Consider the following 16,108-nt stretch of genomic DNA (forward strand, 5'->3'; position numbering starts at 1 on the left):
CCATCATTCTTGTTATGTCCAAATCTTTTTTAAAGGGGGAAGTTTTCACACTGTCCACATTAGGACAAAGCCCACATGTACATTCTACTTGCATGCTGTGTTTCCAATTTTCAAAGAGAAAGCACACACCTACTTTCTGTTGGAAAATTATCAGAGACAATGTAAAAACAGTTGCTTGCACCTGCTTTTTCTGCTGGGAGATTTTTTTCTTACTAGAAAAGTTAAAAGATTTGAAACCATCTTTTATTTCCTTCCTCCACCCCCCCTGAATTACCGTAAATTCACCCCCAAGATCACAGTACAGATTACACCTATGTGGATTGAGCAGGAAATTTTCAGACAACTGATTAATGCAGGTAAAATGTGTTTTTATTTACATAACTCACTTTGAAAATCTGCTCTCTAAATTTGCAAGCTGTAAAATAATGATGTATTTGTCTTTCAATCTATGTCTGATACATAAAAGGTGACCATCATTCTCTAATATAAATTTAATTTTGCATTTAATTAGCTGAGACCTGAAATAACAGCTGGCAGGCTCTTGAGCTACATTGATAGCTATGTCTAAAGATAACCAGAGGTCTATAGAGTCTGACTTTTTTCTAATTGCATATGTGACAAGCCATCCTATTCTCATCCAACTTCAGACCATTATTAGGCATGGGTTCCACAGTAGCCAGAAGGATGATAAGGCCCACCAGCTGTTATTTCAGAACCCACTAATTAAAATATGACTTCTAGTTTAATTCTAGGACTGATTAATCAAAAGCAGTATTCATAATCCTCTTGTATCATTATACTTGCAGATCAATTAAATTTTTTTCCACAAGCATGAGGTATTATAACTTTAATCCACAGACCATACTTTTGTTTCAGAACTTTCAAATTGTACAGAATTTCTTTGCTTTGGTTTCTTTAGCTATCCAAATATTTAATTTGAAAACTGTTAGGCAACTTAGATAATGGTAAGGAAGCAAAATGTTTTCTGAGAACTTCTAGAGCTTTCAGATCTCTAGCATGCTGAAGTTTTTCAGCATTTAGCTCTCTTTCACAGGTCTCAATTTCCCTGTGCAGTTTTTTAATTTCTAGCTCAAACTGCAGTTTTGCTTTTTCTGTTGTTGTTATGCTAGGGAGCTCATGATCCTGTTTCAGTGTCTTTAGTTCCTGCTGCAGGTCTTGATTTCTCTGACCTAACTCCTGAATTTCTTTTTTGGCATTCAGCAGATCCCTGTTCACATTGTTTACATTTGATGATTTTTCTTCCAATTCCTCCTTCAAAACCTGAAGTTCCAAGTTTTTCTTGAGGATGTCCTTTTGAGTCTGCTCCAACAGGACAGCTTTGCACTTGGTTTCTCGCCTTGACTTTGCCAGCTTTCGCTCCATATTGTCCAAGTCCTCTTCTGCTTTCTTATACCTCACTTTGAAGTCTGCTAACTCGAGTTTCATGGCGGACAGCTGCATTCTTTGGGAAAAACCTTCACAATGCTTCCTATTCATTTCTTGCCTCAAGGTCGCCAACTCCCTTTTGTTCCAGATGCAGCAATCCTCAATATCTTTGCAGAATTCTTCTCCACTCAGACTTACATTGGCATCTCCACAGCAGGCATTATTCCTTTCCTGCTTCTTTGCTATCAGGTGCCTCTGTGACTCTTCTTTCAGTTTTGGCTCACAATCTGATACTATCAGGCTGGAATGAAACCTCTTTGATTTCAACTTTTTTTCTTCTTGAAATTTTTTGACAGCTGTGTTATAGATTTCTTCTACTCTCTTTGCTCTCTCTCTAGCCTGATTTTCAGAAGTTGATGCTTCTGGTTTGTGGGGCTGCTCCAAAAAATCTTGTGCACTGAAATGTGGAGAAAACAACTTCTCAACCCAGTGTTCTTCTTTGGCCTCCATTCCAAAATGTTTCACTGCCTATTAAAGTGGAAAGAAAATAATATACTTAAATAAATGTTTCCAGTTTGATTTATAATTATTCCAGAAAATCTGTATTTACAGAAAAAAAAAGAAGCTTTAGGCAGGCAATCTTAGCAGTTTTTAAAGTGGGATTTAGAGATTAAATACATTTTGTCACATGGGAGTTTAATTAGCCATTATTCTCATTTTACAATTATTTTAATGTGGAAGACCTAGATCCAGCAACAGGGTCTGATTTTTACTCTATAGACTGGTTGGAGGCTGTAGAGGCAGCATATCTTGATTCCCAAGTCATGAGAAAATTAAGGAATTGCAAACCTTTGCTAAATGGTGACATCTACAGGCTCAAACAGGTTATAGAAAATAGGGGAAAAGCCAGACAGTTACATATGATGGTTCATAGGGCCATGTTCAACAATGGCTGTTCCAATTGAGCTGGAAGCAATGGTTAAGCTGAAAGTACTGTAAGAAAAAGGTGTGTGTGTAAGCACTAAAGTGCACCAGATTGGATAAAGAAAAATACAAGAAGGGTATTGATATAGACAAATGGCACAAGCATTCACAGGTTTGTTGGACAGCCTTAAGAGTTATATACAAATGGTAGTGAGAGGTGACAAATAATCCAAGAATAAATTTCTATGGAGGCCCACCCCAGCCATTAGGTAATACAAAAAGGTTTCCCAGGACAGCTGCTGTAGTCAAAACAATATAATCCAAGAATAAACTTCTATGGAGGCCCACCCCAGCCATTAGGTAATACAAAATGGTTTCCCAGGACAGCTGCTGTAGTCAAAACAATATAATAGGTCCTGTCAGTCACATAAACTTACAGACCATCAGCACATTCTTTGAACTTGCATTTCTATAGGATTTTTGCAAGTTTAATTGTCAAAATATTGGAGGGGGAGTTGTAGGCTAGAGTTAATATTGGAGGGGAAGGGGATGTAAGGCTAATGTTTCACCTAAGATACCCATTACCCTTCCACTGGCTCCGCTTCTGTACTAGATAGGTTCCAAAGCAAGCCCATGGAAGAGGTAGAGAAATTCAGACTGTAAATGAAGGCAAACTACTATTTACTACAGTATTACTATTTCTATAGCACTACCAGATGTATGCAGTGTTGTACAGAATCACAAAGAAGACAATCCCTGCTTGAAGGAGCTTACAATCCAAACAGACAAACAGGATGCCATGGATCCAGTTAAGGGGAATGGTTAATCTGCTGGCTAGGTTGGTGGGCACTGGGGAATAGGGTATGGATTGAAGGCTATATCAGAAAGGTGGGTTTTCAGTCTACTTTTAAACAAGGGAAGGGAAAGAGCATGGCGGACAAACTCAGGTAGTTTATTCCAGGCATAAGGGGCAGCTGTGAATCAAAGCCGTGAAAAGTGAACAGTGGATCCTACTGGGAAAATAGGGATAGGTTCCTGCATGTGACATCCCTTGAAGTACCTGTAATTCACTTTCTGAATGCTTGGGGGCCATATCTAGAAGCAAAGCCTGAACGTGAGGTGAAAGTGAAGGCAAAAAAAAGCTGTTTTCTAAAAGCACTTGTTTGTGAATATGCAAACACAGTGGCATGAATGGGGAATATTGGTTACAATATTCACTTGTACCAGTTCTACACCATGGATAGGCAAAATTGTGCACTGTGAATGTGCAAACAATGAGAACAAACTGTATGGCACGTGGTTTTCATCATAAGGTGTATGGGGGGACAGACTTAAAGATCTCAATCTGTATACTTTGGAGGAAAGACGGGAGAGGGGAGATATGATAGAGACGATTAAATACCTATGTAATGTAAATGCGCATGAGTCGAGTCTCTTTAATTTGAAAGGAAACTCTGCAATGAGAGGGCAGAGGATGAAGTTAAGAGTAATCTGCGGAAATACTTTTTTACAGAAAGGGTGGTAGATGCTTGGAACAGTCTCCCAGAAGAGGTGGTGGAGACAAAGACTATGTCTGAATTCAAGAAAGCATGGGATCTGAGAGAGAGAGAGGAAGAGATAATGGTTACTGCTGATGGGCCATTTGGCCTTTATCTGCCATCATGTTTCTATGTATTTAATTTTAGTTGTGTTCATGGCAAATATAAAGTAAAAAAACAAAATTACAACAGCAGATTCTTTTACATTCAAGTTACAGCCACAAATACCAACTTATTGAAAGAATGGGCAAGAACAACAAATGCATACAAAAAAATGTATCATAGATAAGTCCCTAACTTTGGAGAAGGCTTAAGATTCCAAATGAAAACACATATCAGGAAAACAATAAAACCATAAGACTGATTAATACAAATTTTTTGTACAAATTCATTTACCTGTCCATCTCACAGTGCCTTGGTCTAGAAATAAAATCCATACATTCAATCCTAGAATAAAGACTAAATTCAGCTATTGCAGTTGTTAAATATCTGGGTGTACCAGCTTTATGATGTCATCTACCTTTGTGAAAGCTGCAGCACTGTAATTGGTTAATGCTTACCTATCAATGCAATGACTACATCTATGACCTACATCCAACCTTAATCAGTCATTGCATCTATAGGTAAGCATTAGCCAATTGCAGCGCAGCAAGAGGAAAAAATAATTTTATTTATTTAAATTTCTGTTATGTTATCAAATCATCTTGAGTTATTAAGGCAGTTTGCACAGGAAAAATTATGTCTTACCTGATAATCTTCTTTCTTTTAGTCACAGCAGATGAATCCAGATGAGTGGGTTATATCCATCCACCAGCAGGCGGAAGTAGAGAACCAAACTGAGTTCTGTCATATAGGGTGGTATGCTCACTAGTTATCCAGTATAGCATAGTTACTTACCTATAACAGGTGTTATCCGAGGACAGTGGGGAGTGTGTGGCGCAGTGGTTAGAACTACAGCCTCAGCACCCTGTGGTTGTGGGTGCAAATCCCACGCTGCTCCTTGTGATTCTGGGCAAATCACTTAATCCCCCATTGCCCCAGGTACATTAGATAGAGTGTGAACCCACAGGACAGATAGGAAAAAATGCTTGAGTACCTGAATGTTAACCACTTAGGCTATAAGTGGTATATAAATACTGAAATAAATAAAAAAAATAAAGACAGCAGGCAGATACTCTCACGTGTGGGTGACGTCATCCACTGAGCCGGTACGGACAGTGCAAAAGTATACTGTCACTTTAAAAGACTGAAAAAAGCCTCGAGACTGCCCATACCACGCATGTGCCAATGCCTTCCCACCTGATGTCAGTTTACAGGACCATCAGTTCAGTAAAAAAGCTAAGAAGCCAAATAAAGATGTGAGGGTAGTGATATCTGTCTGCTGTCCTTGGATAACACCTGTTATAGGTAACTGCTATCTATATCTTAGGACAAGCAGGCAGCAAATTCTCAATTGTGGGACTTCCAAGCTGCCAAAATCATGCTTATAGATGAATGTGTTTTATCATGAGCTTGACAAAATTAAAAGGGTTGGTAGGGGAGTTGGTGTTTATTTGGAGAATAATTTTTTTTAGAACTGCTTGGCCGAATTGACTATCCCTACCGGAATGATTTTGTAAGCAATAGTGGGATGTAAAGATATAAATAGAGGACCAGGTGGCTGCTTTACGTATGTTCTCAATGAGAGTGGAATGTAGATGAGCTATTGAAGTCGTCATTGCTCAAACTTTATGAGTACCTGATTGTAAAACCACTTAGATAACCTTGATAGGCGGTATATAAAAACCTAAAAAAACTTGAAAGTTGAAAACAGTGACTCGGCCTTCCAGCATCAGCCCAGTCTGAGCACAGCAAAAGTCCACTAACCATACAGAAACTTCAAGTCTGTTTGAATCAAATGACAGGAACAGTTGAGTGTAAAACCAGAAAAAATTTTTTTTTGAGGATCAGATCCTTCAGCAGCTTGTATGGAGCTTGGCTGAACCCCTGAAAAATCACATTAAGATCCCAAGAAGGGAATGGAAGCTTTATTGGGGGGCTGATATGCAGTGCTCCCTTTAGGAATCTGGCTATATCAGGATGAGACACCAGCATAGATCTGCGGTCTCGAGCCCTGAAACAAGAACGTCCCACTACTTGAACTCTCCCGCTATGTGCACCACTGAGAGCACCTGAAGATGAAACTCTGACCATTTGAATAGTAAGCGGGCTTCCAGACCCAGCCGGGCACTTTTGGTGCCTCCCTGGTGACTGACATAGGTTACTGCAGTAGCATTGTCTGATAAGACATGGACCGACTGGCCTTCCAGAGTCCTCTGCAGTTTCTGTAAGGCCAGCTGAATGGCCTGAAGTTCTAGTCTGTTGATTAATCACTTTCTCTGGGTAGCATATCCCATGTTGGTAAACTAGGGTCTTCCCTCCCCTTCAGAATCACGGAGCTCTGGAATAATCTTAGCTCCCCACTTCGTAACTTGAGCTCCCTTCAACTATTCCGTAAGCATCTGAAAACTTGGCTGTTCTCTAAAATATAACTTTTCTTTCCCTCTCTGATATACTAAGCCCTCTAACCTCTCTTCATACTTTTTCTATAATTCCATTGGAGTTCCGTTCTTTCCCAATTCCTGTAAACTGTGCCGAGCTCCACGTTATGGAGATGATGCGGTATATAAACCCAAGGTTTAGTTTAGTTTAGTTGACCAACATCCCTAAATCAGATGATGATTCCAATGAGCACCCCAGTCCATACTGGCCCAGGCTTCTAATGTCCAGAGCAGGGGCATCTGCAAAGAGTACATCTGAGGGGACCAACGCAATAATAACATGCTTTGGAGAGGACGCATGTGTGCTCTCTCCCAAGGAACAAAATCTTAACGTAGCTACCATGGAGATAGTGTCATGCTGACGGAGTGGACTTGGCTAGCAAGCTCGTTATTTGAAAGCAAAGTTTCCGTCTACGTGTCTCTGGAAGAAACACAGCCCTCTGCCGTGTTGAACAAGATACCCAGATATTCCAAGGACTGGGTCAGTCAAATGGCTCTTTCAGAAATTTACAATCCAATCCAGGCTCTGCAGAACTTGGATCAACTGATACACTGCTTTCTGTCCTTCGGCAAATGATGGGGCCCTGATCAGCCAGTCCCGGTATAGATGAACCTGTAAGCCCATCTTTTGCAGGTAAGCAGCCACTAGCACCATCACCTTGGTGAAAGTGTGAGGCGCAGTTGCCAGTCCAAAGGGAAGGGCCAACAACTGATAATGGTTTTCCAGAACATGAAACCTCAGGAATTTTCTATGGTCTGGGAATATGGGAATATGCAAATAAGCCTCTGTCAGGTCCAGAGAGGCTAGGAATTCCCCCAGAACAACCACTACTATGACAGAGCTATCTCTATGCAAAAACACAGAACTTTGAGCACTGCCTTGATGCGAGTAAGGTCCAGAATGGGTCTACAATCCTTTGAGCCTTTCTTTGGTATGATGAAATATATGGAGTATCTGCCTCCACCCTGTCTGCTTTTTCTAGTCGCCCATCTGGGGATTCAACAAACCATTCCATTAAGCTGAATGAATTCCAGCTTGTAACTACTCTGGATGATTTCTAGAACCCAACAATCAGAGGATATCTGAGCCGTCCCCCTATCTTGGGAATCGCTCCGGACCTGGCATCATTGTGTCTTTTTGGAGTTTGAAGCAGGATGGGAACTGGGGGCTTAGTTTTGTCTGGATCCAGCAAACCTCTGTATCTCTGGAAGGATTTCTAAGAAGTGGCCCCTGAGCACTGCCGAGAGCACCTTGAGCCATGAAAATTAGAACGCCTGAGCCTCTAAAGGTTCTGGGTCTGCTATCGGGCAAAGATTTCAGCTGACAATCTGCTACGCTGATCTTGAGATTGTCCAGCCCTTTCTCAAACAACATTTGCTCTTTGAAAGAAGTCTGCTGAGATTAACCTCGGAGGCAGAGTCTCCAGCCCATTGTCTGATTCAGAGCATCCTGCAGGCTGAGACTGAATAAGCTGAAGCTTTGCTCATAACTCTGATGATGTCATACAGAGCATCTGCTATGTAATCCACTCCTGCCTATAGGAGCTGGAGTTAAGGCTCATCACTCTTGTGCTCAAGACTCTGTAACCTGATATGAGAGGCACGGGATACAAAGGAAGCCGCTTTGTCCACTTTGATTCCTAAGGCTAAAGCTCTCGAGAACCACATCCAGTCTGCGAGCCTGCATATTCTTTAACACCACGCCTCCCTCACTGGGTAGGGAAGTACGCTTTGTAACCTACTAAGGAACACTACTAAGGAATCCATCTTGGGCTGAGTGAACAGCTGGTTGACACTCCAGTGCCATCGGATACAGCTGAGCCATAGTCTTGGCAAACCTAAGAGACTCTTCTGGGGTAGCCCAATGCTCTGTGGCCAATACATTAATATCAGGATGCCAGGCTCTCACTCCACTCATAATAGAGGAGGAAGCAGAGGGATCTGCTGGGAGACCAAGTTTAACTCCCAAAGCAAATCAATAATCAGATCCAACAGAGCCAAGGGTTTGAATAATTTGAGAATCATGGGATTATCCCCTGGATTGAGGGCCACCATGAGATCTAACATGCCTGATTACGCCCCTGCATCCCCTAACAGGAAGGGCACGTGGAATGCGCTACCGGAGGACGTGATTGGGCAGAGTACGGTACAAGGATTCAAACAGAGACTGGACGGATTCCTGAGGGATAAAGGGATCGTGGGATACTGAGAAAGCTAACCAGAAAATAAGTATAGAAACCCGACCAGGTCGTGCATGTGCAAGACCGGAGGGCTAGGACTTTGATGGGAAGATAGGACGCAATAGGAAACCAAGGTGGCATGGGGGCCCCTTCTGGTGATTTGGACAGGTCGTGACCTGTTTGGGCCGCCGCGGGAGCGGACTGCTGGGCAGGATGGACCTATGGTCTGACCCGGCGGAGGCACTGCTTATGTTCTTATGTTCTTATGTTCTTAAGAGACCCATCATTTTCTGATTCTCCCTCAGAAAGGTCCCCTAGAGCCTGGTCAGTTGCAGTCAGTGAGGTAGATGCAACTTTGGATCCCCTGCCCCCTTGTGCACTGTCAGAAGTGCTGCCAGACTTTCTCTTTGAAGTTTGGCTGTACTGAAAAGCCCTCCACATCAAATTTACAAATTCCAGAGAAAAGGCAATACTAGGCAGCACTGAGCCTCCTTTAGAGGACTCCAGCTTATGTCTCTTGGGCTCCGTAGCCTCAGCACCCCAGCGCTTAGAACAACCACCATTTCAGGGCCCAGAAAGGAAAATTTCTCCAACCAGTTTCCCGTCCATTCTTCAACCATTGAGAGCAAAGGGGAGGTTAAGACGGCTGCTCCCATCCCCCTTCATGTGCTGCACAGCACGTGGCGCAAGGATGCTCTTTGGATGCCCATCCAGCACAAACCTGGCATGAATTAGGGTCAAAAGAGCTGGATGATTTCATCCCTGCTAAGTGATTTGAAGCTAGGAGAAGAAATCACTGCCTCAAAAGGACTGCTCCTCCAGTGCTGAAACTTTGGACTGCCAGTCTGACCAGTGTCTGACTGAGCCTCCAATCCCCATGGACTGCGGACACACACACAAAAAAAAAGGGGGTGGGGGAAAGGCAAAACGCAGCCAGCACCCTGCAACACCCCACTGAGCCCACTACAGATGCCTAACAGCCTGCATTCAAACTCCTGCATGCAGTATATGAGCAATGCTAGGGGATGGCCCCAAGCTCCAAAAAGGCTTATGCAGGCTGGCTAACAGGTACCACAAGGGATTGGCCTGTCAGCTGCAGACTTCAGTTTGCTTCTCAGCCATAAACGCAGAACTGGACCCTCAACTAGGGAAGCTCTTAGCACTGAGAGATTAGGAAAATACGCAACCCCCCACCCCCCCAAAGCAAAAACTAAAGAAATAAGCAGAGCAGATCAGAAGCACTGCTTCAGGCTCGTGTTCAGAAGGAAAAACCTGTAGGGGGCAGCAGAGTCCTCTGTGAAGTAGGAAGGATTCAAAACCCAGAGTGGATTTCTTCTGCAATGCTCGCAAATATAGGGCTATAACCTGCTTGTCCAGAATGACACACTTATTGCACTAGAAAAGATTTTAGGCTTCTCCAAGTTCAGTCTTCAAAGGCTGCAAACATGAATATCCTAAAAATCTGACCAGTCTGTGGTTTGAAGATGGGTGAAGCCTGTTTTAAACAATGCTGGGGATGAGCCAGCTGTTTTGGTACATGTGAGTACCAATGACAAAGGATTTGGTGTAAGAGTTAATGGTGCTGGGGCCATTTGGCAATAGTGAACCCATAACATGATCAAATTTGACAACTGGAAGAAGGGAGAAAACATTAAGGAAATCTACTGCACTAGCATTTAACTTTCAAAAGGGAGACTTGAAATCTGGAAAATTGATTTAAAAAAAACTCTAAAATATAAATTTGCAAAAATTAAGAGTTTACATGAGGCACGGGTGCATTTCAAAAATACCATTTTGAAAGCCCTGACCTGGTGTATTCCACATATTAGAAAAGGCAGAGGGAAGGTCAAGTGACATCATAATTAAAAGCAAGAGAGTAGTTGGGTTGGGGGGAAAGAGGAAGCATTGTCTTCTCAAACACTGCAGAACTAAGTGCTTACCTCTCCCTTCCTTATGTAGTCCAGCATCTTCCCTTTTCTCCCCACTGAACATTACCCCCTTCTTGCCCCCTCCCTTGCAAGACCTATCCTTGTCTTGCAATAGCCATCGCTAAAGAGAAAAAATGCAACCAGCACAGAGACTTGTGCTCAAGTACGCAGCAAGGCTCTGCCTATACTGCCACCCCCAGGGTAGTAGGAAGGGTGTGTCAGAGGGGATAGGGAGTAGGGACTAGCAGAGTCTTGCAGAGTGCTCAAGTATAAGGCACTGTGACGGTCGCTTGTTCTTTCCCTTTAGTGGTGCCAGTCTTGAGACAAGGGGAGTTTTCAATCCATCTATCCCATTCCTGAAATCTAATACTGTAGCCCCTTACATGTAATACAAATTGAGGAAAATCCAGCAGTTAAAAGCTCTGCCTCCCTCCCCCCAAAGAGCTGGGTTTTCAACTGCCTCTCCTTCATAACTTTAAACAATTCAAATACTCAGCCCTTGAAAAACTTTGTTGATACAGAAAGATTTTATGAAGTTTACAAAACTTCAGAAAATCAGAAGTTAATTCCAGGGGCCTGACATACAGTACATACTTGATTATGAGTCCTTAAACCTTTAATCAACTTTACAGGGGTGTCTGCCTCTTGAGAACATAACAATCCTTTTTAAAGGCACATAAGGACACAATTTCTCCCATAAATATCATAGACCCAAATCATGCAGAGCTTTAAAAATCAAACAACCCAAATTAAACTGAGTACTCTCCATAATTGGCAACCAATGTAAATATGTTAAATTGACAGTAATAACCTGTCGTGCACCACAGCTAACAAACAGCCTGACTGCTGCAGTCTGTATTATTGTAAAGGCCTTATACCCATCTAAACAAAATGCAGAATGTTATAATAATCCAAGTGGAATGGCATCAATACATACTAAAGTTCAAGTTCAAATAAACCCCCAGGTTCTTAAGTCCACATTTTACTGTTAAGGAAGATTCATTCAAACAAATCCCATAAGGCAATTTATATTCCCAATAATCAATATTTTAGATTTTTTTTTTTGGGGGGGGAAGGGAGTACGATTTAGGCAGGGCTCATTTATTCTAATCCAATCCCAGATTAGTCATCTTCAACTGAGGAAAGGGATGTTACCAGTGGTGTGCCTCAAGGTTTGGTTCTTGGCCCTATTCTCTTTAACATTTTTGTAAGTGACATTGCTGAAGCGCTGTCAGGTAAGATTTGCCTCTTTGTGGATGATACTAAAATCTGCAACAGAATAGACACCCCTGATGGTATGAATTACATGAGGAAGGACTTAAAGCTTGAAGAATGGTCTGAAATTTGGCAGCTACCCCATCCTTTACAAAGCCGCTAGTGTTTTTAGCACTGGCTGCCGCAGTGACGGCTCCGACGCTCATAAAATTCCTATGCACGTCGGAGCTGTTACCGGCGTGGTTGGCGCTAAAAACGCTAGCGTGGCTTTGTGAAAGAGGGGGTTAATGCATCTCGCATGTATTTTCAAACCGAATACAGCCTACTCAAAAATACATGAGATGTGGAGTAGCCTAATAGTTAGTGCAGTGGGCTTTGATCCTGGTGAACTAGGCTCCATTCCTACTGCAGCTCCATGTGACCTTGGGCTGAAACAAAAATCTATATGCCCCTGCATCCATTCATTCACCTTTTCCTTTCCCCATTCTTTTAAATTCCTCTGTGTTCATTAAAGGTGCTGCTTGTAGAGTAGATAAGAAAAGAGTGGATTATGGATGATAGAAAGCTTCTACATGGTAGAATATATTGTAGGCTGTAGAGGTGGCTTTCTAGAGCATAGATGAACTGGTCCTTAGCAAGAAGAGGAGCACGCTAAACTAAACATGGATAAAGCGCTAGGGCTGGATGATGTACATCCAAGGGTACTGAGGGAACTTAGGGAAGTTCTGGCAGCTCTGCTGGCTGACCTTTTCAATGCTTCTCTAGAGTCAGGAGTGGAAATGGAGGATTGGAGAAGGGTGGATGTGGTCCCTCTCCATAAAAGTGGAAGTAAGGGAGAAGCAGGGAATTACAGGCTGGTAAGTCTGACTTCTGTGGTAAGTAAATTAATGGAAACACTTTTAAAACACAGAATAGTGCATTTCCTGGAATCCATTGGATTACAGGACCTGAGGCAACATGGATTCACTAGAGGCAGATCTTCTCAGACAAATCTGATCAATTTCTTTGACTGGGTGACCAGAGAATTGGATAGAGAGAGAGTGCTAAATGTGGTATATTTAGATTTTAGCAAAGCTTTTGAGAGTGTTCCAGACAGATGTCTAATAAATAAACTGAGTGTCCTTGCTATGGGCCCCAAAGTGATGGACTGGGTCAGGAACTGGTTGAGTGGAAGGTGACAGAGGGTAGTGGTCAATGGAGATCGCTCGAAGGACAGAGATATTACCAATGAGCCTCAAGGTTCGATTCTTGGGCCTGTTCTTAACATTTTTTAAGCGATATTGCTGAAGGGCTTACTGGTAAGCTTTGCCTCTTTGCGGATAACACCAAAATCAGCAATAGAGTAGACATTCCTAACGGTGTGGAAAACATGAGGAAGGACCTACTGAAGCTTGAGGAATGGTCTGAAATTTGGCAGTAAGAAGTGCAAGGTCATGCATTTGGGCTGCAGAAACCTGAGGAAACAGTACAGTTTAGGGGGTGAAGAACTTTTGTGCAAGAAAAAGGAGCAGGACTTAGGTGTGATAGTATGTGATGATTTTAAGGTGGCCAAAAAAAGTTGAAAAGGCAACAACGAAAGCTAGAAGGATTGGGTGCATATTGAGAGGAATGGCCAGTAGGAAAAAGGACATATTAATACCCCTGTATAAAACTCTGGTGAGACTTCATTTAGAATATTGTGTACACCTTCAAAAAGATAAAAAAAAGGATGGAGTCGATCCAGAGGAAGACAACTAAAATGGTTGATGGTCTTCATCATAAGGCACACGGGGACAGACTTAAAGATCTCAATATGTATATTTTGGAGGAAAGGCGGCAGAAGGGAGATATGAAAGAGATGTTTAAATACTTATGTGGCATATGAGGCGAGGTTTTGAGGTGATAGGCTCAGGAGTAATTTAAGGAAATACTTTTTAATTTTTTTACAGAAAGGGTGGTAGATGTGTGGAGCAGTCTCCTAGTAGAGGTGATGGAGGCAAAGACTGTGTCTGAATTCAAGAAAGAAAGGGTGGGCAGGCATGTGGAATCTTTTAGGGAGAGGAGGAGATAGTGGATGCTGCGGATGGGCCATTTGGCCTTTATCTGCCATCATGTTTCTATGTTTCTAAGAAGCTCGCTAGGCATAGCAGTACCAATAACAAAGGCTTTTCCCCACTCCCTTCTCTTTTGGGCTTGTGTGTTTGCAGATGGCCTCAAAAGGACCACACTGAGACCTGGACAGTCACCCTGCTTATCCATCCCTTTACAACAGCCCTAGGTTCTAACTGGAATTTCATCCTTGCACTTCATTTTCCTGACAACCCATCTTCCAGATCATAATATTTGCATTCTGTTGAAGAAGATGGTATGCCACCTTTCTTACACTATTACAGCAGATTTTAAGCTTATAATTATTACACTTTTGGTACACTCAGTTGAGATTGCTTTATGATTAAAAATTGAGTATAATAGGGTAAGAGGAAAAATATATCACAGGGCTCTTGGGCCTAACGAGAGAAGCTGGGGGGTGGGGGTGAGGGAGAGGGTGGCAGGGGATATGCTTTATAGATAACTGTTGAAGGAATGGTACTCTGGGCATGGAGAGTGGCATTAGGGTATATACAAACTAATTTTGCGAGATGCTTGAACCTATGGATGTGATTTGCAGTGTTCGTATTAAAAAAAAATCATATTTTGCAACTGTTTGCTAGGGCTGCAAATGCTCTGGTTTGTAAGAGGGGATCAGAGAAAAAGTTATGTAAACCCTATGATGATTAATGTAGTTCCTTTCCTCTTAACTCTGTAAACTGTGTCGAGCTCTGCGCTTGCGGAGATGGTGCGGTATACAAACCTAAGGTTTAGTTTTTTAGTTTAGTTTTTAGTTTTAGCAAATAATATACAAGCAATTTGAAAGCTCATATTCAACTGAATCAACTGTCTTCTCTTACATTATTAACACATTCAGAAATAACTTTTCCCTAGTCATGTCCATTAAATTAAAACCACAGGATAAAGCCACACATGCATAGAATATTGGCAGTCTCATTTGTCCTTACCCCTCCTTCTTTTGGCAGCCTGTCTTTGACCAAATCTAGCTAGCAACTTGCCTAAGATCATCAGATGTTGGTATGGGCAGTCTGCAATCACACTTCAGGAAGAGAGCGACTCCTGCTATGGAGAGTCACCATGACAACCCAATTTAAATCACCACATCTTAAAGGGACAGTATCCCAGCAAAGTCAATTAATCCGCTTTTAGCAACAGGATTGACAGCAATAAACATCAGCATAATTAATAATTAATTAACAGTAGTAGTAACAGTAGCAGAAACACAGTTCTATATTCTCGCACACAATCCTAAGTGCTCGTAATTGGACAGGGCTGCAATTAATTCTGCAAGGAAGTAATTTTATAAGTGTGCCTCGCCACGGAGAATGCCTCTGCTATAGAGCAGGAGATTACCGTATTTTCACGCATATAACGCGCGCGTTATACATGATTTTACAAACCGAGGATAACCATGCGCGTTATATGCGTGAGCGCGTTGTACAATTTGTTTTTTTACATAGTTCCCCCCCCCCCCGACGTCCGATTCATCCCCCAGCCCTGAAAGCCTGAAGCGGATTAATTGACTTTGCTGGGATACTGTCCCTTTAAGGTGTGGTGATCAGGGTGGGGGGGGCCAGAGGTGAGTCGGGACGAGAGGAGAGTCGGGGCAGAGGGCAGGGTGGCGAGAGGAGAGTCGGGACGGCAGAAGGAGGTTTTAATTCATGGAGCAGCATGCGCGGTATACGCGTGTGCGCGCTATATATTAATTTCTTTACATAAATTTTGGTTTCCCGCGCACTATACCCGTGTGCGCGTTTTACACGGGTGCGCGGTATATTTGTGAAAATACGGTATTTTTTTGGGGGGGGGTTGAAGATAGAGGGCTAGATTCACTAAGCTCACCGATCGTGTCCCGACCAGTTTTCAAACATTCCCCGACCCGATTCACTAATCCTTCTGGCCGATCAATCTCCCACCCAATCCGATCCGTCCATGCAAATGAGAGGAAATGGCATGTAAAGTAGGAAGCCATTGATTCACTAAACAGAAGAAGGAACACCAATTGGGCTGGCCGATCCAAAAAGAAGCAACTGCTGAGGACCAGTCGCTCACGCCCTTGCCGATTGTCCTGCTCTCTGCCGCCATGAAATCCCAGCCCTGCAGCACTGAAATCCCAGTATCAAATAAAAAATAAAACCATCAAAATAAGACATTTAAAACACATCTCCCTTGTGCAAAAAGCGCAATGTGAGCTCATGGTTTTAACCCGCGAGTTTAAAGCGGGGTTGCACAGTATGTTCTGTTCCGTGTTGTCTCTAACATCAGCAACTGAAGGGAATCAAACTTTGGTAGCTTTTCTATCCCTCTAT

General features: G+C 42.5%; 1 protein-coding gene across 6 annotated transcripts in view; it reads right to left on the reverse strand.

The window, feature by feature from the left end:
* Nucleotides 1-347: 347 nt before the first annotated feature.
* CCDC160 (coiled-coil domain containing 160) overlaps nt 348-16,108 on the reverse strand; it is a 42,186-nt gene continuing 26,425 nt past the window's right edge. For all 6 annotated transcript variants that reach the window (XM_033946733.1, XM_033946731.1, XM_033946732.1 and 3 more), the window contains one exon: nt 348-1,914. In XM_033946733.1, the coding sequence (XP_033802624.1) occupies nt 916-1,896 (981 nt within the window). In that variant the 5' untranslated portion in view covers nt 1,897-1,914 and the 3' untranslated portion in view covers nt 348-915. The remainder of the gene's footprint in view (nt 1,915-16,108) is intronic.

Source organism: Geotrypetes seraphini, chromosome 5, assembly GCF_902459505.1.
Source record: "Geotrypetes seraphini chromosome 5, aGeoSer1.1, whole genome shotgun sequence".
NCBI classification, from domain to species: domain Eukaryota; kingdom Metazoa; phylum Chordata; class Amphibia; order Gymnophiona; family Dermophiidae; genus Geotrypetes; species Geotrypetes seraphini.